This window comes from Prunus avium, chromosome 2, assembly GCF_965620075.1.
Source record: "Prunus avium chromosome 2, drPruAviu1.hap1.1, whole genome shotgun sequence".
Taxonomy (NCBI): Eukaryota; Viridiplantae; Streptophyta; class Magnoliopsida; order Rosales; family Rosaceae; genus Prunus; species Prunus avium.
Genome location: NC_142285.1, coordinates 27,581,420 through 27,605,671, shown reverse-complemented (window position 1 = coordinate 27,605,671; position 24,252 = coordinate 27,581,420). Strand labels below are relative to the sequence as shown.

Sequence of the window (24,252 nt, the reverse complement as noted above, 5' to 3'; positions counted from 1 at the left end):
AGGAACCCATTAAGCATAGAAGAACATTTTAAACAACCAAGTATGTATCTAATCCCTGTTGTCGAATGTCCATACATACTCTTCCTATTCATAGTTCAATTCGAATTAAAGCATGGTGTATACTCTTAATTCAAACCAAGATAGTTAACAAACAAGTTCTAATGGTGATCAATCATTCAAACAAGCATGTTAACTTATAAGCATAATGAATAAGAACATGAATCATGAATCAAACTTGAAACTCCAAACTTATAAACCCAGAATATTCATGTTAGGTTACATCGAAGCCCTAGTTATGGATTTAGCTACTCATAATGGAAAAGAGACTTGAACAGAAATGAGAAAACATAATGAATGCAATAAGAGTAGAAAAACCCTTTTTCTGAAGTTCTTGTGGTGTCCAAGGCTTCTCCAAGTGCTTCTCCACTTCTAATGCTTCTCCAAGAGCTTCCCCACTTCTAGAAAGATGTATGAAGGATATGGAGGTGATTTGGGATGAGTTTGAGTGAGTGGTGATGGCTAAGGAAGATGAAATTCGTAGGGAAATGGAAGAGAAGTTTGCTGGAGTTGTTTTGGTGATTGTTGGAGTGTTTGGGATTGTGAGAGTGTTTGAGGATGGTTGGAGTGAATTGTGGGGTTGTGAATCCCAAGATTTGTTGTGTCTTGAATGTGGAATGGATGTGGTATTTATAGGGAGAGGGGAGTGATAAATCTGAATTCAATATGGCTAATGCATTCAACACTTGCATTATACAATCTAAATTGGTTAATGCACTTCACTAATGCATACAACACTTGCATTATAAAATCTGAATTGGTTGATGCACTTCACCAATAAATCCCACCAGCAGCCCTAGCTCATCTTCATGTCACCATGACCAAGCTTCCAACAAGCTCAATAGCTCATGCCTAGCTCACCATGACCAAGCTTCCAACCAGAAACAATAGCTCATCCTGAGGTCAGCATGATCAGCAACTTCAAGGGCTTACGAATTGGGCTTCCCTTAAGCAAATTAAGACTTTAAGCACTCAAACTTGAAGTTCAGAATGTCTTCTTTCCAGCCATATATCATTTGGGCCAATCCAAGGTCGGAGGAGGAAGTTAAGGCCAAAACAAATTGCTAACTCATTTTGCGCGCTGATAAAATCCATCATGAGCATGGCTCTGTGTTTGCTAGGTAACAGACTCCATATTTATCCAATGGGGCTGAATTGTGGATATGTTATAGTACACACCCATTGGAACAACTTTCATGAAGAATTCTGCCTCATCCGAGCTGTGTAGATTGCTGAAACAAAGCTTGCAATATGACCCACGAAACTGGACTGGCAAGAGGCTGTAGGAAAAATGAGTTTGTCTTTAAGCTCTTCTTCCATTCATCCAAATTAGGCCTTAACATGCTTGAATTGCATGAATTATGCTCTCTTGCTCTATTGGCCTACAAAACACACAAAGGGAGGGAAATAACTTAGAATTATAGGAACTAAGCAAAAGAAGTAAGTAAATTGGGCATGTATATGTATGAAATTATGAGCTTAACAATGGACAGCTCATACCCTCCATCATGTGGATCATTGGTTTCCACTTCAAGATCTTGGATCAATATTGGGTCTTCCTTATAATTGATGCATGTGTCAAAAAAATTTCCTCCACCTTCAAGGAAGGCCAAAGCCTGCCCAGACCCAACTTCCTTTGCCACAACAATATTTTCCCCCTCATTTAACGCTCATTGAATGCCTTCCCCTGATTGTCCCAAAGGTGCTTTGAACTATGTCGTAGTCAAGGTGATATTAGACGTTACTTTGGGGAGCTGTTTATTGGGCTCATTATGAGAGCAAGTCCACCCATAAAGGCAAAGGCAAGGCTAAGGCAAGGCAAGGGCTGCCACTATTCACGTGAATAGTGGCAGCCTTGCCTTAGTTGGCTCCACCCTTGGAAGGCTAGGGCAAGGGCAAATACTATTCATTATACTTTTTTTTTTTTTTTTTTTTATACTTTAAACCATTAATTATAACCTTTTTAGATAATATTTTTGGTTGTCATGTGTCACTATTTATTATAAAATTCTCACCTGAAATTTGAGATAACATTTTCGGATAAAATTTTCGGATAAGATTTTCGGATAAAATTTTTGGTTGCCACGTGTTCATTTTTATTATAAAATTCACATCTCACCATACAATTGAAATACCTACTCACTCATCATACAATTGAAATACTCCCGGTCTTCATAGTCCGACATAATCGAGTACAATGACGAATCAATCATTGGCGGAGGCGGTTCCGCCGGATCACGACGTGGGGGAGTATTTTCCTTCAGAGGACGTAATAGTGCCATTATTTCCGACACGGAACGCACCACTGGAACCGATTGCGGGCATTGCTCACTTGAGGAGCCATGTGTAATGGTTTTCCTCTTTTTTGTTTTGCCTTGAATAATCTATTTAAAAAAATGAAATTAGAAATGCAAGAAAGAAAGAAAGAAATATATATATATATATATATATATATATATATATATATATATAAATTTTACCTCGTCGCCAAGATTTTGACCTCTTCGAAAGTTTGTCCACGAGCCTCCAGCTTCGATGGAAGAGGCCATTTATATTTTTCCACAAATGGAATTTTGTAATAGAAAAATGTGAGTGGAAAGTAAAAAATATTGGAAGGAGAAGAGTTGGTATGAAAATTTGGTGTGGAAGGTGAATAAAATTGATAGGTATTTATAGGGAAAAAATCTAGAATTTTTTGATATTTTTTAAATTTTTTTATGAATTTATTTCGAATTTTTTGCAATTTTTTTGGTAGAAAAAACGAGGATCGTCGGATTTCTGCAAAAAACTGGATCGGAGAGCTGGGGGATCGCCACGTGGCTTCTGCCCGTTGGGGCTGGCAGGCGCTGACGTCAGCGAGCGCAAATCAATTTTTTTTACTGTTGGCGCGTGAAATTCACGCGCCAACGGTAAAAAAAATTTGATTTGCGCCTGCTGACGTCAGCGTGACGTCAGCGCCTTCAGGCTTCAGCCCAGGCAAGATCTGCCCGTGGGCTTGCCCAGGTACGTAGGACCCACCACTTGCCCGGGCTTCTTTTCTTCCGCTGGAGCTGCAATGGGCTAGCCCGAGGGGCCTTTTGCCCGGTTTTGGTGCATGGCTGGAGGGGCTCTGAGGAAAACCATTGAGATCATTGGCTTTTACTCCAGCCATAATAGGTGTAACAAAAGTATCCCCCAAAACGTTGTAACTGCTGCCCATCTTTTCCTTCCCCTTCAATTTATTGTGATTAGCCAACGTATCAATTGCCACGCCAGCCCTATTGTTTTGTGGGCTAAGTGGCTTATTGTTGCGTAAATACAGCTGCACCAAAATGGATTCAGTTGCATCCTCAACTTGTGATACTCGCAAGTGCACGAGCCGTTCGGTAGTATAGCGTATGTAAGTGCGAGGTCGATCCCACGAGGATTGGTGATTGAATGATCCAATTTAGTTTCCCTACACAAAATAGAAACAAAAAACAAAGAACATAAAACAAGGAAGAAAGAAATAAGTAACTCAAGCAAATAAGTTCCCAAGTTCAATTTAGATTAATGGATTGATTCTAGCTAAAGTATGATTAAGCCATGGTGTGTGGTCATAACCTTGTGTTCCTAATTCCCTAATTTGATCATTTGTTGTCTAACCTAAAATTAAGCATTAGGAACCCATTAAGCATAGAAGAACAATTTAAACAACCAAGCATGTATCTAATCCCTGTTGTCGAATGTCCATACATACTCTTCCTATTCATAGTTCAATTCGAATTAAAGCATGGTGTATACTCTTAATTCAAACCAAGATAGCTAACATGCAAGCCTAAATGGTGATCAATCATTCAAACTAGCATATTAACTTATAAGCATAATGAATAAGAACAAAAACCATAATTGAAACTTGGAAACTAATTAAACTTGAATACTTAAGAAAGAATGTACATTACAAGAAAAATAAATTACAACTAAGAAAACATTAAAGAAAGCTAGAATTGAGAGCTAGAAAGCAAGACTAAGAGAATTTGAGGGAGAGAAGGGAAGGGAGCTCTAGAGAAGTGTTTGAGAGCTCCCCCCCTTGGGGTGTGTTTACAAGCTTGGGAAACCTCACTATATATAGGCCTAAGGAAGCTGAAAATCTGAATTAAGTATGGCTAATGCATACAACACTTGTTTTATAAAATCTGAAATGGTTGATGCACTTCACTAATGCATACAACACTTCCATTATAAAATCTGAAATGGTTGATGCACTTCACTAATAAATCCCACCAGCAGCCCTAGCTCATCTTCATGTCACCATGACCAAGCTTCCAACCAGAAATAATAGCTCATCCTGAGGTCAGCATGACCAGCAACTTCAAGGGCTTACGAATTGGGCTTCCCTTAAGCAAATTAAGACTTTAAGCACTCAAACTTGAAGTTCAGAATGTCTTCTTTCCAGCCATATATCATTTGGGCCAATCCAAGGTCGGAGGAGGAAGTTAAGGCCAAAACAAATTGCTAACTCATTTTGCGCGCTGATAAAATCCATCCTGAGCATGGCTCTGTGTTTGCTAGGTAACAGACTCCATATTTATCCAATGGGGCTGAATTTTGGATATGTTATATTACACACCCATTGGAACAACTTTCATGAAGAATGTGGCCTCATCCGAGCTATTTAGGTTGCTGAAACAAAGCTTGCAATATGACCTACGAAACTGGGCTGGCAGGGGACTGTAGCCAAAATTGAGTTTGTCTTTAAGCTCTTCATCCATTCATCCAAATTAGGCCCTAACATGCATGGATTGCATCATTTACTATCCAAAGCCCTCATTATTACCTAAAGCTCAATGAACTGAAAGATAAACACAAAAAGGATTAAAAGCACAAGTTTAACTCAAAAACATAACCAAATCATAAGCTAGAAGGGTACAAAATGATATGTAAATATGCACCGATCACTTATCCCTACCATGAAGTCTGCTAGCGCATAGTCGTCCGCCGCCTTGAGCAATTTCCCATGCCTCCAATCTTTTACGTTGCTGCAACTCCTCATCTTCTTTGTGTTTACTTAGCTTTGCAGTAACAGACTTTGTCATCGTGGCTTCTTTTCCTGAATAATAATCATGTACTCCTTCATCCTCGATTGAGCCTCCTCTCTGTGCGACTTTTTGAAGTGAACTTTTGGGGTTTCCTCCAGACTCCATACCCCAATTACGTGCTCGCTTGGGACTTGTTGCCCTAGGTTTCACGAAATCGTGAATCACTCTTAAGAATGAACCATAAGGTTTGTCTTTTGCATTTTTGACTACCTCATCCACAAAAGTGCAATCACCCATAATATGTCCAACTCGCCCACAATTGTAGTAGAAATCCGGTAGCCACTCATAACGAAAATCAACCCACTCATTTTGTCCTGATGAAAGTGATATCTTTGTCCCCTGTTTGAGTGGTTTGGTGATATCCATCTTGACGCACACCCTTAAATACCGACCCATACATTCTCCTTCATGTCCTTGAGCCACATCTATACACTCACCCATGCAATTTCCAATATGTCTCCCTGTTTGCACCGTCATACCAAGCAATGGGACGTTATGAATTTGGACCCAAAACTCAGCAAACTTGAAAACCATCCTTGATGGAGCAATATTACCATTCAGTTCTTCCAGAAGCACCTAGGCTTTATCAAAATTCCACGGGCTATTGCGAAGTACTCGTTTACAATCTACCTCAGTTGCAAAGACAAACAAGAAAAGGTTCTCCCCTAAATCTGTCGCTCTGAATTCCCTAGAGGTGTTCCAGATCTTCATCATAGTCTGTTTAAAAGCTTCACGGTTGAAAGACTCAGTTGTTAACACCTTACCCACCAAAGCAGTTTTCAAACTTTTACGGACTTCATCTTCGTCTACATCTCCTATTGGCACAACATCTGCTTCTTCTTCATTGAGAAGAAGAATTTTGTCAAAAGAAGTAATGACTTCCTCCATCTCGTCTCCCCAAGTTGCAGAAGAGGATCTCTTAATGGAACAGGAAAAGACAAGATAATTAAGTAGACAAAACCTAGAACAAACTTTAGGGGAAAACCCTAACGACGGCATAGGGGTGGAGAACTCTCACCTAAGCGTAAGGAGAGATTTGGAAAAAATTGCTGCTTTGTTTTTAATGATTGTTTATTTAAAACATTAAAACTATTTGCAATATCATATTTAATCTTAACCATTAAAAGTGGAGTAATCTAATGGCCCAAAACTTGTGTCAAAAATATGGTGCCACAAATTATTTATTTAAAACATTAAAACTATTTGCCATATCAGATTTAATCTTAACCATTAAAAGTGGAGTAATCTAATGGCCCAAAACTTGTGTCAAAAATATGGTGCCCCCCCTCCCTATATATGCACTTTTTGTATGCAAATATGAATTTTATTTTATTTTGCAATGCTGAACATTTGTACAAGAAGATCTTACAGTTCATACTCCGGACACTAGACGAGTGGCCATCAGGATGTTGGATAAGTCCAAAGCTAATGGTCAAGACTTCATCAATGAAGTTGCTACCATTGGAAGGGTTCACCATGTTAACGTGGTGCAACACATTGACTTCTGTGTTGAGGGTTCAAAGCATGCTCTCGTATACGACTTCATGCCTAATGGATCTCTTTATAAATACTTATTTTCTCAACAAGGAGTTATCTCCTTGAATTGTGAGAAAATGTTTGAAATCAGACTTGAAGTGGCTCGTGGTATTGAATATCTGCACAAAGGATGTGAAATGCAAATTCTGCACTTTGACATCATACCTCATAACAAATGAAGCCTAGTGACCGTCCTTCAATGAATAAAGTTGTTGAGATGCTTGAAGGAGCAATTGGGAGCCTAGAAATGCCTCCAAAGCCTTTCTTGTATCCACAACAAATGCAATAAGTGGTTCCTGGGGACAATTCAAGTACCACAAGTGCATCAACAGTGACAAATTCTACAGAAATCGTTTCGATTGCCGATGCGGATTAAACAATGTAATATATAGCAATCTTGATGTGCAAGGGGGATTACATACTGAATTAGCACAATTAGACTTTTGTTTTTTGGGTAAAAATTTGGACTTTTGTTATGTTGTATTTGATAGAATATGCAGGTTTTAATTTTTATTTTATTTTTGCATATTTGAATTATGAATTTTAGCTTGGAATCCACATAATGTGAGTTTTATTTGATTAATTCCTTATATGAACTCAATGTACATTTTAGCAACTCAATGTACCCAAAGTTGTGTTGTTGATTATATTCCTTCTTTTTCTTGCTCTGATTATGCGCTATTGTATATAGCATATGCATACAACCCATATGAGGATTATGTAGAGGTGCATGCACATTTGGAATCTTTCCTAGAAACTGCAAGATCATTCAATACGATTTACACTAAGGTTTGACTTGCTCTTTCCTTTCATGTACTCTGCCTTTTGACACTTTGTTATCCCTTCAAATGTCATGCTTTTTGCAGGAAATATGTCCTTGGATACACATGATGGAGGTACCCCAGCTCCATGGGTTTTGGCCAGCGTTACCAATCGCTTGTTAGACACATACTGAATGCCTTGTTAAATTATTTACCTTTTGTGTTGGAGGGGAAGGAATGTGGGGGTGGGGGAAAATAATTTTCTTTGTTTTGAAGTAGGAGGGAGGACATAGAAAAGAAAGTGGACGAGGTACTTTTCGCTTGAGCTGGAAAAGCATTCCCCCTGAGGCCAGGAAAGGATTTCCTCTTTTTTTCCCTGAACTCCAGGGCTGCCTTTGAGAGACATTATATTGTGTTGTGTCTATGTAGCAGTTGGACATAAATGCTCAACTGTGGCACAATTAGTTCAAATTCTTTCAGAAGATTAAACAAGGAACATCCATTCTCCTTATGTTTCCTATCCTCTCATGTTCTTCAACCCATTCAACCCAACAGTAGCAAAAAACCTACGCTAAAATCGTCCATTGAATTTTCTCTCGTCCCATTCTCTCTCTCTTTCTCTTCAACATGGTGTTGCTTCCTGATGACCTTTAGTGTGTGTGTTTTTGTGTGTGAGAGTGTGTTGTGTAGGTGCAAGGGGCAAAGGGCAAGGGGGTGTAGAGTTTCTAGGTTAAGTGAGGTTACTTTGGTATGGAGTAGCAGTGTGTAGGGGCTTTTTCGTTCCGGCAGCTACTACGGGCCTGAGCTGCTGTAAAGAGCCAAACGTGTGAAATTGCCCCTTATGTCTGAGTTCGAGAATCAGACCTCAAGAATGCTTCGAAAAGGTAGCTGAGCCTTAGAAAGCACCTTGGTTACCTTCACCAACAAAACTAACAATGGCTTACAAATAGATTCTTAGCTTGGCGTGAGAAGCTTGTGGCATGGCAGCAAAGCAGTCATGAGTTTAGCATTAAAGAGAGAGAGAGAGAGAGAGCTGTGATTTCCTATGAGAAGCATAGTTTTAAATCAAGGGGGAAGGGATTTCGAGAGGATTAGTTGAGGGGAGAGAGAGAGAGAGAGAGAGAGAGGAGAATGGGTGTGTTGAGTAACCTTCCGGCAGCCTGACGAAAGATATGTCAGACTCTGGAATAGCTTGCCAGAAGAGAAAATGGGAGGAGATAGAGGAATAGGGCACGAAATTACATCGCTTCAGGGATGAGAGATAATGCTTGCTCTCTAGATGTGGGTTGGTAGGATGAGAGATGATGCTTGCTCTCTTGATGTGGTTGTTTTGATGGGTAGGAGATGACCCTTTTTATAGCTGCTGGAAGCTCCCCCTTTCCAAGAAACCCTAATGGTTTCTCCCAAATTTAACCAAGTCTCTCCTTTCATTTCTCTTCTCTCTCGTTGACTCATCCCATTTTGTGAAATCTTCCTCTGTCCAAACACACAAAGACAAGATTTTTGGGAGCTCTAAGGCTTTCCCGCAGCTGCTTCAGTAATGCACTCCCATTTTCGGCTACCTCCTCACCTTCTTTCCTTCCCTCTTCCATGGCAAGAGCTGGTGGGAGAAAGAAATGGATAAGGGCGCTGGTTTGAAGGGTGCCTCTTCTCCTAACAACCTGCGCGCGCTAATACCCTCTGGTTCTTTGAGTGTTCTACCTTGATGTTTGTTTTGCCCATGTGCTGGAGCCTCCCAGCAGCTTACATACATGGACATTTTTTAGCTTTTATCGTGGCCCTTGTTTCCAGCTAAGTGCTGGAGGCTGCAGATATTTTCCTTAGTTGCTTGGGCCTTTCTAAGGTGATGGATTAACCCATTAAGGGAATGGGCTAATTTCCTAGAGTATTGGGCTATTTTCTCTCCTTTTTGCTTACCCACATATTTGGGCTCAAGAAATGGGCTTGAGTTTCGGGGCTCCCAAGCAGCCCAAAACTTCCATTTCTCGGCTCATCAATGGGCCTCATGAAAACTCGTAACCATCCATACCACAACCCGCTCAGTGTTGCGTAGATACAGCTGCACTAAAATGGATTCAGTTGCATCCTCAACTTGTGATACTCGCAAGTGCACGAACCGTTGGTAGTTTAGCGTATGTAAGTGCGAGGTCGATCCCACGAGGATTGGTGATTGAATGATCCAATTTAGTTTCGCTACACAAAATAGAAACAAAAACAAAGAACATAAAACAAGGAAGAAAGAAATAAGTAACTCAAGCAAATAAGTTCCCAAGTTCAATTTAGATTAATGGATTGATTCTAGCTAAAGTATGATTAAGCCATGGTGTGTGGTCATAACCTTGTGTTCCTAATTCCCTAATTTGATCATTTGTTGTCTAACCTAAAATTAAGCATTAGGAACCCATTAAGCATAGAAGAACAATTTAAACAACCAAGCATGTATCTAATCCCTGTTGTCGAATGTCCATACATACTCTTCCTATTCATAGTTCAATTCGAATTAAAGCATGGTGTATACTCTTAATTCAAACCAAGATAGCTAACATGCAAGCCTAAATGGTGATCAATCATTCAAACTAGCATATTAACTTATAAGCATAATGAATAAGAACAAAAACCATAATTGAAACTTGGAAACTAATTAAACTTGAATACTTAAGAAAGAATGTACATTACAAGAAAAATAAATTACAACTAAGAAAACATTAAAGAAAGCTAGAATTGAGAACTAGAAAGCAAAACTAAGAGAATTTGAGGGAGAGAAGGGAAGGGAGCTCTAGAGAAGTGTTTGAGAGCTCCCCCCCTTGGGGTGTGTTTACAAGCTTAGAGAACATCCCTATTTATAGGCCTAAGGGAAGAGAAAATTTGAATTCAATATGGCTAATGCATACAACACTTGTATTATAAAATCTTGAATTGGTTGATGCACTTGTATTAGAAAATTTGAATTGGTTGCTGCACTTCACCAATAAATCCCACCAGCAGCCCTAGCTCATCTTCATGTCACCATGACCAAGCTTCCAACCAGCTACAATAGCTCATGCCTAGCTCACCATGACCAAGCTTCCAACCAGCTCATCCTGAGGTCAGCATGACCAGCAACTTCAAGGGCTTACAATTTGGGCTTCTCTTAAGCAAATGATGACTTTAAGTACTCCAAATTGAATTTCAGAATGTGTCTGATCTAACCACACAAGTATTGGCCCAATCCAAGCTCGGATGAAGAAGTTAAGGCCAAAACAAATTGTTAACTCGTTTTGCTCGCTGACAAAAATCCATCCTGAGCATGGTTCTGTGTTTGCTAGGTGACAGACTCCATATTTATCCAATGGGGCTGAATTTTGGATATGTTATAGTATACACCCATTGGAACAACTTTTATGAAGAATGCTGCCTCATCCGAGCTGTGTAGGTTGCTGAAACAAAGCTTGCAATATGACCTACGGAACTGGACTGGCAGGGGGCTGTAGCCAAAATGAGTTTGTCTTTAAGCACTTCTTCCCTTTATCCAAATCAGGCTTTAACATGCATGGATTACATCATTTCATATCCAAAGCCATCATTGTTACCTAAAGCTGAAAGATAAACACAAAAAGGATTAAAAGCACAAGTTTAACTCAAAAACATAACCAAATCATAAGCTAGAAGGGTACAAAATGATATACAATTATGAACCGATCACTCAGCAAGCCCCAGGCATTCGCGTGGCTTGGGCCCACTTAAGCTTATAGCGTGGCATGTTGCTTATTTACTTGGCGTGGCACGTGTGCAAGCGTATATGACGAACTCTTGCGTACCAAAGTTGGGTTTCTTCCCAAGTTAGGTGTCGTACTGGGCTAGGAATATATTTGGACCCAGCCTTGGATTTTTTGGGCCTCAACATTAGCCCCCTTGATTATTGGGGCCATGAATGTGTATTGAAATGGTCCAAATAATCAATTTCCAGCCCAAAATAAATGGCAGTGGCATGGGTTTAGGAATAGCTCAAGGATGACTAGTTAAGTGTCTCTGAAATTACAGCCAGGTTTTTTCTGGGAAGGTTGGAGGGGTCGCGATGGTCCCACTTAAAATCCAATCCTTCTTAAACACCGAGGGTGTTGCCTTGAAGAACTTTCCTAGACACTGTAATTTTGGAGGTCACTCACTAGAATTACCAAGAGTTGACCTATTTTGTGGCATGACATAGAAGAAAATGCTTAGTGAATTAGCTCAAAATAACTTAGCTTGCATGATTTATTTTCTTGAGTGACTAGAGAGGCTTGATTTTGCATGATCGTGGTTTGCAAGAGTTGCATTGACTTGTGTGTCTGATATTAGTTTTGTATGCTTGATATTGGCTCGCACGCTCAGTTTTGACGTGTATATTTGGGGTTGGCATGTATGCTTGGTATTTGGCTTGCGTGCTTGGATGCTTGGTATTGGCATGTATGCTTGATGTCGGCATGTATGCTTGGTATTTGGCATTGGCGTGTACTCTTGATTTTGGCTTTTATGCTTAGTGTTGACCTGTACACTTGGCTTTGGCTTGTATGCTTGGATGCTTGGTATTGGCATGTACGCTCGGCTTTGGCTCGTATGCTTGGATGCTTGGTTTTGGCATATACGCTTGGCTTCGGCTTTTATGCTTGGATGCTTGGTTTTGGCATGTACGCTTGGCTTCGACTTGTATGCTTGGATGCTTGGTTTTGGCTAAGATAGAATGGTCTAATATAGCTTTTGGGACATTTAGCATAGTGGATGTCATTTGACAGTAGCCAGACATGCTAGTGGATGGTGGAGATCCAATCTTGGAGTTGCGGATGCAATAAGCCTTGATTCACCATTGTGTTTGAGTTTACTGCACCAGCCTCTAAACACTTTGAATTTTGCGAACAAAACCTCAGTGAAGGTGATAGCGTGCGACATGATGGCTAGATACTGGAAGAATGTTTGCAACAAAGCGTATGCTGGGAGGATGTTTGAAATAGGAAAAACACTATACAAAAACATTTAGAGAGGTAATGGGAGGAAAAAGCCCTCAGCTAGCCCTTAGTGTGTTATAGCATTTCTCCATTCAAAAGTACAACAAGGTGTTTTCTACAATATTGTGCTCGAATGGGTTTTTTTGTTTTTTTAAATTTAAAAAAATAGTATTTTTTTGCTTTTTCAAATGTAAAGTTATCAAATGTGGCAACAACAACAAAATTGTAAAGTTAAAAAAGACTTATATGTGAAAAGCCCAAAAATTTAATTGAGGGAGATAAATGAGATTCAAGTATTATTGGTCTATCTTTCTAACCATTGTCCACATGTTTGTAGGTAAAAATTTTCAAAATCAACATAAGAGAAAACAATTTGTTGCTTTTGAAATTTTTCGCGCATGTGGACGATACTTAAAAAACGTAAAGAATAATACTTGATCTCTTTCAACTTTGAAAAGAGAAATATCATTAGTTTTTTCTTTTAATCATATTTGTACTTTTATTGTTAAGGTGTCCAAGACCATAAAGAAATTCCAAAGCCAAAATAATTAAAATTTCCAAGAGATTTATCCGTATTTCTTAAAGACTTGGAAAGTTTCAATCATACAGCGAAATTGAATAATAAAAAATTCTAAGAAACAACCATCCAAGTGCAGTTTCAGTTTATTTATTACCTTATTCAGTCAAGTACTCAATCATTCTCCTTAAAATATATATACAGTAACACTCAAGTGCTAACCACTTATTGAGTTAATACAACGTTCACTATATGTTTCGCCAAAACTATGAACTTTCGCATCAAATTATTAATATTTTTTACCGAAGCTTCACATGAACTAGGAGAATAATCATTGGTCAACTTCCCTATTTGAAAGAAATGAAACTTGTGCCAATTGATTGATGCATACTACATAGAAGTGGAAAAAAAATCCCAAAAAAATAAACATTGAAAAGGAAGTGCAAGAAGCAAACGAAACCATCACTAAAAAGTAAACATAATAGTTACCACATATTTGACCACCATGGTACATTCGAATAGAAAACAATTCAGGATCACCTACATATTACATTTCGTTATTTTCTGTTAAAATATTACACAAAACACAGTATTCAAACATTACGGAAAAGGCAAAACACAGTATTCAATTATTTTCAATTTAGGACCATTATAGAAAAGGTAAAGTTTCTATTAAACAACCATTTTCACACCCTTCCACCTAACACTTTTGCCTTATTAAAGCCAGACATTGCAAGCACATCCTTACAAACAAAATATGCAGAAGGACCAACTATATTCGACAAAATCTTTCATACTTCTCTCACTATTCCACACAGATTATAAAACACACCATTCAAAGCACAAGAACCCATACGACCTCTAACCAATTTACCACAGATAACTGAATTCGCAAAAATTTAAAGCAACTTACCATACGAGGGATGCGGAGCGCCTAGAGCCCTGAAATCCCAACTAATTTCTTCTCAGTTCTTCCAAAATCGCAGCGCCTGGATTTCTCTCAGGTCTTAGCTATGGAGTTTTAGGATTTAGGTTAAACTGTGGTTAAGGAAGACTTTTGGGGATTTTTGTTCAAACTCGAGCTTTGCAACGCGTGCCCAAATTAGGCTTGATTTAGCTTTTTTTGTTTTTGTTTTTAGAATTGTTGAAAACCTAAAATACCCTTCAACTGTCGTACGCTGAATGGTTAATCCGCTGGTGAGGTATGTCCCATGGGTGCCACATTAGCATTTAACGATTGACTGTGTGGTCAACTTAAAGGAAGGATGAAATTGGACGATGTTGAAAACGTAAGGGTGTAAATTGATAAAATTAATACCTTGGAGACCATATTGAGAACCACCCCAAACCTGCAGGGTGTCTTTTGTCCTTACCAGAGTATCGCTTGAGTTCCCAAAGTAGCCTTGAATTATGTTTCTAGATTTTCTTCCAGCATGTGGGACTACAAGCACTAGGAGCCCAAAGTCCAAAGCCCAAAGCCCATTTGGGTGTGCTTCAAAGAAAGAGACCATGACACTTGCAGCCATGGCCATGGCACTTGCAGCTATGGCCATGATGAGATGAGAGAAAAGGGAAGGGGGGGGAGTGGATAGTGAAGGGGAGAAAGAGAAGCATGAGAAGAAACCAATTTAGTCCTGAATAATTTAGTCAGGTGTGCATCATGTGACCAATTTTGAGAGGAAATGTATTGAAATTGACTTCAAGAACTAATCAATTAAAAAGAAAAAAGTAAGCATCTCAAAATTTTGGGTAACCACAAATATTTGGGTAATGGGAAGAAAAAGCCCTCAGCTAACCCCTTAGTGTGTTACAGCATTTCTTCATTCAAAAGTACAACAAGGTGTTTTCTACAATATTGTGCTCGAATGTTTATTTATTTATTTATTTTTATTTTTAAATTTAATTAAAAATTTTTTTTAAAAATGTAAAGTTGAAAATTTTGGCCAAAAAAATAGTAAAGTTAAAAAGGACTTACATGTGAAAAGCCAAAAAATTGAATTGAGGGAGATAAGTGAGATTCAAGTATTATTGATCTATTTTTCTAACTATTGTCCACATGCGTTAGGTGAAAATTTTCAAAATCAACATCAGAAAGAAAAATTTGTTGCTTTGGAAATTCTTCGCGCATGTAGACAATACTTCAAAAAGTAGAGAATAATACTTGGATCTCTTCCAACTTTGAAAAGAGAAATATCATTAGAATCTTTTTTAAATCATATTTGTACTTGTATTATTAAGGTGTTCAAGTTCCGTCATTTACAAATTCTATAAATAATTAAACTTCCTCGTCCAAATACACTGTAAAGAAATTTCAACGCCAAAATTAGTAAAATTTCCAAGAAATTTATCTGTATTTCTTAAAGACTTGGAATGTTTAGACTTGGAAAGTTTCAATCATACAACGAAATTGAATAAAAAAAAGTCTAAGAAACAACCATCCAAGTGCAGTTTCAGTTTATTTATTACCTTATTCAATCAAATACACAATTATTCTCCTTAAAATATATATACAGTAACTCTCAAGTGCTAACTAATTATTGAACTAATACAACGCTAACTATATGTTTTGCCAAAACTGTGTACTTACTTTCGCATCAACTTTTTTTTTTTTTTCTTTTTTGCCAACGCTTCACACGAACTAGGAGAATAATCATTGGTCAACTTCCCTAGAAATGAAACTTACGCCAATTGATTGATGCATACTATATAGAAATGGAAAAAATCCCAAAAAAACTAAAAATTGAAAAGGAAGTGCAAGAAGCAAACAAAACCATCACATATTATATATACATAATAACTAAAAAGTAAACAGATTGGAATCAAAATGAGCGCCAAGTCAATATGAAAAAGATTGATACAAAGAAACCTGTTTGATAACCCTTTCAATTTTAGTTTTTATTTTTTATTTTTTGTGCTAGAGTATAAAGCAAAATAAGGGAAAAATGAAAATGAGAATGAGAGTGAAGATGAGATTGGAGTATAAACAAACTTTATTTATATAAATTTACTGTGTTTACTGTCCATGGTACACGAAAACACCCTTCATTGTCTCATTCAATTATCATAATAACATTGTGCATTAATTTTTTATTTGTAAGACATAAGAAATTATTGGAAATCCTGTTGAGGACTTTTGACCCCTCAAGGTCTTTGGTCTTGCACAATCCCAAGAAAAAGAAAACGGATTGGTTCGCAAAACAATCTATTCCTGGATGATTAAAATATTCATATATAAAAATTGATATATTTGGTCTGTCATTGGAGTGCTTTTCGTGGATTGGTTGGCAAAACTACAGTTACAACAGTTTTATATTATTTTCAAATTAAAAATATATTTTAGACACTATTTTTTATACTAATAACACTTTAAAAATATTTAAAAAATATTATTTAGCAAACATGAAGTTGTTTTACTTTACAGCTAATTATTTTCAAAGCACAGCAGAAACAACTTTTTTTTTAAAATAACACCACCTTAATTCAATGGCCTTTATTAATAAATAGGACCTCACAAGACCTTATTTTTAGATCCTTAAATGAGTGGGATTATTTTATTAAATATGACTTATATATTTTATTAAATTTTCATCTAAATTCTTTTGAAAAATTAGGTGATAAAATGAAAAATCCGTACACACTTTCATCAATCAGAGAGCAGACCCAGGTCAAGTGTGAATGTATAAAAAACAGAGCAATATTGTTAGGAAAAAAAAAAAACCTCAAGTCTATGTTGACTGTGCAGACCCAGGTCTTGGTCTTGGTCTTGGTCTTCTTTCTGCTTATTTAATATTCAATAATATTTATCGTTGATTAAAATAATTTACTGGGTCTCTACTTTGTAAAAACGGAACAATAAAAGCAGTCTTTTTAAAAAAATTGATATAATCATTATATATAGTTTGGTAATTAACAAATTCGCCGCCTAACAAAAAATGATAATAAATTTTGGAAACTTGTCACTTAAACTTCATTAGCCACGGATGATAGGAAAATAGAAATTAATTTATAATTCTCTATTATCATGTCATACCAATGATTGTGAATGCTTTCGTTTATTTATTATTTGGGGGTCAACAATACAGAATTTTCAATATTTTCTCAACAATTACAAAAATTTAATATAAATTTAATATGAAATGCTGGAGTTTGGGGACAGTTACAGCAACTTCGAGGCAAAGTGTGACCCGGTGTGCTTAAGAAAATTCCCCTTCTCTTTTTTTTACTTTGACAAACAAAAACCATTACATTTGATGATGAATACGACAGATATGGATAAGATTTAAGCATTAATATCGTCTACACAGAGTGGGAAAGCAAAGTTGAATGGCAGCATTATGTGCATTTTTTCCTTTGGACTACATGGGTGGGATAAAAGGAGAGTTTTATTGCTGAGCAATATAAGAGAACTAGAGGAAGGTAGTGTCCTACCAACGGGCCAAAAACGAGTCTCCTATTTGTTCAAATCATGCTCTAATATTGTCACTACTTTAACCTCATAGGTCCAATCTTTGGGTTGAGTTAGGCCCAATGAATCTCTAGGTGTGAGATTTTAACTTCAAAGACTTCGGTGCAATTAGAAGTGAACCACCTATATTTGAACTGTAGATTGTTGTTATATTCTCTAACGTGTGACTTACACATTATAGCTTGTATCGAGCCATCTGTACTAACAAGCAGACTGAGAGAAAAAGAAGAGAAATGAGATAGAGAGCATAGAAGAAAAGGAGTTGCTGCTACGTATTGTAGGAGAAGGAATAAAATTCCAGTTGTTTTCTTCTTCATTTTATGCTGCATAAGTGCTTTGATGTAGAGACAAAAATTCTTATTTGTCTCTCTTTAATTATCTCGTATTTGTGTGAGTGTGAATTTGGGTGTATTTGATAAACACCACGTGTGTGCTCTCTTTGAATATATTGGATTGCTTCGTCGTCTCTGGATGAGGAAATTTAAAAATACAGAGGATTTCATAAATGACGGAATTTAAAATGACGGAAATTAATGTTCTAGAATTTGTAAAGTTTCTTGTTTGGGTGACGGATTTAAAACACGGAACTTAACCTTTATTTGTAAAGTTATCTTTTTAAAAACTCAATCTCTCTTGGGATTTTAGAAATGACGACTTTTAGATAGAATTTAAAGTTGGGATTTATGATCTCCAAATTCCATGTTTTTTCCCACGCGGAATTTCTAAATTTCTATGATCCCAACTTTAAATTCCATCTAAAAGTCGTCATTTCTAAAATCCCAAGAGAGATTGAGTTTTTAAAAAGATAACTTTACAAATAAAGGTTAAGTTCCGTGTTTTAAATCCGTCACCCAAACAAGAAACTTTACAAATTCTAGAACATTAATTTCCGTCATTTTAAATTCCGTCATTTATGAAATCCTTTGTATTTTTAAATTTCCTCATCCAAACACACTAGTGTTCTTGTTGGGTGTTGATTTTTCCTTTTATCTCATGCCGGTTTTTATTTGTTTTCACTCACAATTTTGCACATATTGGTTGAGCTTCCGCACTTTGTCTGCCTTGAGTGATGCTGATTATGAGTGAATTTGATAGCTGGAGATAAAGAGGAAATTGTTAATGACACAAGTGTGAATGTAGAAAAAAACAGAACAATATAAGTTAGGGAAAAAAAAATCTTAACTATATGTTGACTGCAGACCCAGGTCTTGGTCTCGGTCTTGGTCTTCTTTCTACTTATTTAATATTCAATAATATTTAATCGTTGATTAAAATAATTTACTGGGTCTCTACTTTGTAAAAATCGATCGAGTGATATGATGGTTTCTTTCTTTTCTCTTTCTTTAAACATAATGCGTTCCTCGACTTTTCATTACAAGACCATAAGTCACCTTTTGAAAATATTGATTTTAAAGTAGTCTTTTTTAAAAATTGATATATTCATTATATATAGTTTGGTAATTAACTAATTCGCAGCCGAGCATCTTCAAGGAAAATATCGAATACAAAATATTAAATTTAAATTTGATGGCTTATGTGACAATTTGACAATTTGACTTTGGGAAATTGAGTGATAAACACTACTTGTATGCTCTCTTTGAATATAGTGGATTGCTCTGTCGTCTCCAAACTGAACATAGGCTTATAAAGCCGAACCAGTATAAATCTTGGTGTTCATGTTGAGTGTTGTTTGTTCCTTTTATCCCATGCCGATTTCTATTTGTTTTCACTCACAATTTTGCACCATATTGGTTGAGCTTCCACACTTTGTCTGCCTTGGGTGATGTTGATTATGAGTGAATTTGATGGCTGGAGATAAAGAGGAAATTGTTAATGGGTCGACATCGTCATTCAGTAGACATTCAGTTGCTAGTGCGAGGTTTTAGGTTGATAAATTATTGGAAACCCTGCTGAGGACTTTTGACCCCACAAGGTCTTTGGTCTTGCACAATGCCAAGAAAAAGAAAACGGATTGGTTGGCAAAACAGTCTATTCGTGGATGATTAAAATATTCATATATAAAATATTGATATATTTAGTCTATCATTGGAGTGCTTTTCGTGGATTGGTTGGCAAAATTTTCTAAATATTTTAATTATTATTCACAGTTACAATAGTTTTATATTAAAATTTATCAAACTGTTTTTACATCAATTTTTGTACTAATAACACTTTAAAAATAATGTTTACAAAAAATGGAGTTGCTTTACTTTATAGCTATTTATTTTCAAAGCACATCAGAGCAACTTTTTTAAAAGTAACAGCAATTCCAAATTGCCCCTTAATCCAATGGCCTTTATTAAATAGGACCTCACAAGACCTTATTTTTAGATCCTTAAGTGAGCGAGACTGTTTTATTAAATATGACTTATATTTTCTTGACCAAAAAATATATGACTTATATTTTATTAAATTTTCATCTAAATTCTTTTGAAAAATTGGGTGATAAAATGGAAAATGTGTTCACACTTTCATCACTGATTGAAAATGAGTCTAAAGATAATGTGGTCCAGTCTAATATATATATCAATCAGAGAGCACATACTGGTCAAGTGTGAATGTAGAAAAAACAGAACAATATAAGTTAGGAAAAAAAAAACGTTAAATATATGTTGACTGCAGACCCAGGTCTTGGTCTTCTTTCTACTTATTTAATATTCAATAATATTTAATCTACTTTGTAAAAATGGATCGAATGATATGATGGCTTCTTTCTTTTTGTCTTTCTTTAAACGTAAAGCGTTCCTCGACTTTTCATTACAAGACCGCAAGTCACCTTTTGAAAATATTGATTTAAAGTAGTCTTTTTTGTGAATTTCAACTACCAATTATGAAGCAAAACTTGTTGGAAATGGGTATGTTGAGAATTGTGAATTGAATTGGAAATGGGAGCTGACTCAATATAAATTCGTCGCTATGCCTTCGATGAATAAAGGACTGATGGAATTGAATTAAAAATCATTACATACGAAAATAACAAGATGAACTGAAAATAGTACAGAAAACCAGCTCGAATCACTAATTAATATAGAGCGAATAGTGACTCATGACAAATTCAAACCCAAACACTTAGCATATACTACGATATTCAACACCATATGTTATTTAATGTTACAGTGCATGATCTCATAACAAAATCATGGTGACTGGTAGAACTCTTGAGGTACGCAAATGTCCAGATGCCTTGCAGACAGTACAGTTGTATGCACTCAATTCGAAGTAGAGCAGAAAGGATTGGGTGGTATGGTTAGATTGTCACCTTCTCTTTCTAACATTTGAACTACAACTTTCATTGGAGGACGATCTATTGGGTGCCATTGGACGCACCATAGACCCACAATGGCAAGTTTCTTTGCAATTTTAGCATCTCCTTCATCCTCAATATGGATCCGTAGGTCGTCTCCTTGTTCTAAAAGGTTATAAATCCATTCTGGGAAGTAGACTTGGCTGGTGGAGTCCTCCATGACCTTAAAGTTTTTTCTGCCACCAACCATTTCCAGCAACATCATCCCGAAACTATAGACATCTGACTTGTAGGACACGCTACCGAAGTTCCTAGAGAACACTTCGGGTGCAATGTAGCCCATGGTCCCCCTGACGGTTGTCATGGATATTGCGCTTTGATCCCTTGCGCATAACTTGGCTAGACCAAAATCGGAAACTTTCGGAGTGAAATTCTGGTCTAGCAAAATGTTATGGGGTTTGATGTCGAAATGGAGGATTCGGTGGTCACACCCTTGGTGAAGATACTCAATTCCTTTGGCAATACCTAAAGCAATATCTTGCAACTTATCCCAACCAAGGAAAGAATTTTTATTATCTGCTGATGATAAAAAGTTTTGTAATGAGCCATTTGGTAAGAATTCATACACAAGAGCTCGTATAAACCCATCAGCACAAAAGCCAACCAAGCGAACCACATTGACATGGTGCACGCGAGCCATTGTTCCCATTTCATTTGTAAAATCTTCTCCATTATTTTCATTTGAATTGTTGAGGATTTTCACAGCAACAAGCAATTCAGAGGAAAGCTTCCCTTTAAAAACTGTTCCATAGGCCCCTTGCCCCAACTTGTCCTTGAATTGATTTGTTATCCTCTTAATATCAGCATAGGAATATCTGCTTGGCTTCTGAGCTATGTAATCTTCCAAAAATCTTTCAATTCTCAACTGATTTGTTTTCTCTGTTTTGTTGGAGCTATAGGCATGGTTGATGATGAGAGCCCCCACTGCGATAAGAGCCACAGAAACTGTGCAAACTGCAGATAGAGATGACAAAAATTAACCTAATTATATTTGATTCAGATTTATACATCAACACAAGTATTTTAATTTGTGGACAACTCACCTGATATCTTTATGCGTGTCCCTCTACGGCTACTATCTGTAAAAGTTGTTATTTAAGCTAATAAGTACTTTTGCTATGAAATCGATAAAATTCTGAGTCCTGACTAATCAGATCGAATTTGAAGGACTGAAAATAAATAATATTTGCTTGCAAAGTACTGCAACAAAGCCAAGTTTAATTAAATGATACCTTCAGGGAAATCTAAACATTCGCTTTCTGCAGTCTCAACATGTGCAAGACTATATTTACGAATCTTTGATCTACATGCCTTGCCCATCTCTTTGCAATGTCGACATGATGGTTTGGACCAATGCAACTTCTTTGGAAAGGATGATATGTCTGGAATTGAAGTATAGTCATGCAGCTTGGTACAAGACTCTAGGGGCAGTCTATCAACAGAACATTGAGTGTTGACAGCATATATACCGTTTTCAGGATTGTCAAGGTCGGAAGGGCTCAATTGCATCATACAAAAGCTTGTGTATGCATCCCTTTCCCTAGGATATGAACAACTAAATAGGGTATAATTATAGTTATTGTGTCCAGGCACAAATTGTAAGGGAGAAGAAGATAAACTGAAGTAAAAAATATTTTCCGATAGGTAATAATTGCTGTAAGATATTTCAATCTCCTGAGATGTGTACTTAATCTTTTCAACGAAGAGGTTGTTAGATGAAGATGGCATGTCGAGCACAGTCTCGCTGTCGTTATTGCATGATAGATCAAAGCCATGGTAACCGCAATGGATTGGCTGCTTATCTTTAAGTCGAAATGGGAATCGGATGGCTGGGCCGTCCGGTTTACATCTTGCTTCTCTGCAAATTTCAAGGCCTACTCCGCCATGGACTGCATCGACATCTACTACTATGAGCAACCAGCATAAGAAATTGATCAGAAGCATTATTCTAACAAAAAAAATGGCTTGCAGCATTCCGGTCTCTTGCTAAGTTATTAATTGATTGTATACGACAGACATGGATAAGATTTAAGCATTAATATCGTCTACACAGATATATAGCATGATTGGTTTTATGATGGATTAGTCTCCAGCATAGTAGCCGACCATGGGAAGTGTAATCCCTGCAGCATTGACAAAGTGTAATCCCTGCTGAGGACTTTTGACCCCTCAAGGTCTTTGGTCTTGCACAATGCCAAGAAAAAGAAAACGGATTGGTGGGCAAAACAGTCTATTCGCAGATGATTAAAATATTCATTTATAAAAATTGATTTATTTAGTCTAACATTGGAGTGCGTTTCGTGGATTGGTTGACAAAACTATCTATATATTTTAGTCATTATTCATAGTTATAATAATTTTATATTAAAATTTATCAAACGATTTTAATACTGTTTTTTGTATTAACAACACTTTAAAAATATTATTTACTAAACATGGAGCTGTTTTACTTTATAGTTAATAATTTTCAAAGTACAGCAAAAATAATATTTTTATTTAAATAACACCAATTCAAAACTGGCCCTTAATTCTTTTGAAAAATTAGGTGACAAAATGGAAAATACGCTAACACTTTCATCATTGAAAACGAGTCTAAAGATAATATGGTCCAGTCTAATTTAAGCATCACATTGTTGTTGACTCATAAATGTCAATCAGAGAGCACATGCTGGTCAAGTGTGAATGTAGAAAAAACAGAACAATATAAGTTAGGAAAAAAAAAAACGTTAAATATATGTTGACTGCAGACCCAGGTCTTGGTCTTGGCCTTGGTCTTCTTTCTACTTATTTAATATTCAATAATATTTAATCTACTTTGTAAAAATGGATCGAATGATATGACAGTTTCTTTCTTTTTTTCTTTCTTTAAACATAAAGCGTTCCTCGACTTTTCATTACAAGACCACAAGTCATCTTTTGAAAATATTGATTTGATAGGAAAATAGATATATTCATTATATATAGTTTGGTAATTAACAAATTCACCGCTTAAGGGCATCTCCAAAGGAGATGTCAAATGCAAAATGTTAAATTTGAATTTGATAACTTATATGGCAATTTGACATTTTGGAAAACATTGAACTCCACCCAAAATGTCAAATATCATATTATTTTATTATATTTTTAAAAGCAAATGGGCTCATATTTTATAATTATATGAAATTACCTATATGATGACTAAAAATGCCTACTTCAATAACAAGATTGATATGGCTTATCAATCCTGAGACGTACTGAGCGTAAAATAAAGGAACAAACAGGGAATTATTTTACGTGGTAAAACCCCACTTTTGGGGAAAATCCACGAGACTCCTTAGTCCAAAACAAATTCACTATAAAACGATGATTACAAGAAGTACTCACACACTTATCCTAGACACATTCTAGATAATGTTTACCGACTTCTTCGTAACTCAACTTTTGTCACAGGATGATCTGTCGACACTCCTTATGTTGAACGCAATACTGATCATGATTGCTTCAAGTTCGCCAGAGAAAAACCACCACCACGGTCTTAATGCCCTCAACCATATGAGTCATTGAACATGCAAATAAATTCAATATGAATGATGAAAGTATTTGATAAATCACCAA

The 24,252-nt window shown here is 36.5% G+C and overlaps 1 protein-coding gene across 1 annotated transcript; it reads right to left on the bottom strand.

The window, feature by feature from the left end:
• Positions 1-20,261: 20,261 nt before the first annotated feature.
• Positions 20,262-22,794, bottom strand: LOC110773633 (rust resistance kinase Lr10-like). Its single transcript, XM_088249700.1, has 3 exons — positions 21,891-22,794; positions 21,702-21,737; positions 20,262-21,612 (listed from the first exon to the last, which is right to left on the bottom strand). The coding sequence occupies exons 1-3, from the start codon at positions 22,630-22,632 to the stop codon at positions 20,564-20,566; spliced, it is 1,827 nt and encodes a 608-aa protein (XP_088105826.1). The 5' UTR covers positions 22,633-22,794; the 3' UTR covers positions 20,262-20,563.
• Positions 22,795-24,252: the final 1,458 nt, after the last annotated feature.

What these genes read in the sequence shown, in the direction of transcription:
- LOC110773633 (XM_088249700.1), bottom strand. Translation starts at nt 22,632, where the DNA reads ATGCTGCAAGCCATTTTTTTTGTTAGAATAATGCTTCTGATCAATTTC. An exon ending in ATGTTTAGATTTCCCTGAAG is followed by an intron (nt 21,738 to 21,890) that starts GTATCATTTAAT and finishes CAACTTTTACAG; the next exon opens with ATAGTAGCCGTAGAGGGACA. An exon ending in GACACGCATAAAGATATCAG is followed by an intron (nt 21,613 to 21,701) that starts GTGAGTTGTCCA and finishes CTCTATCTGCAG; the next exon opens with TTTGCACAGTTTCTGTGGCT.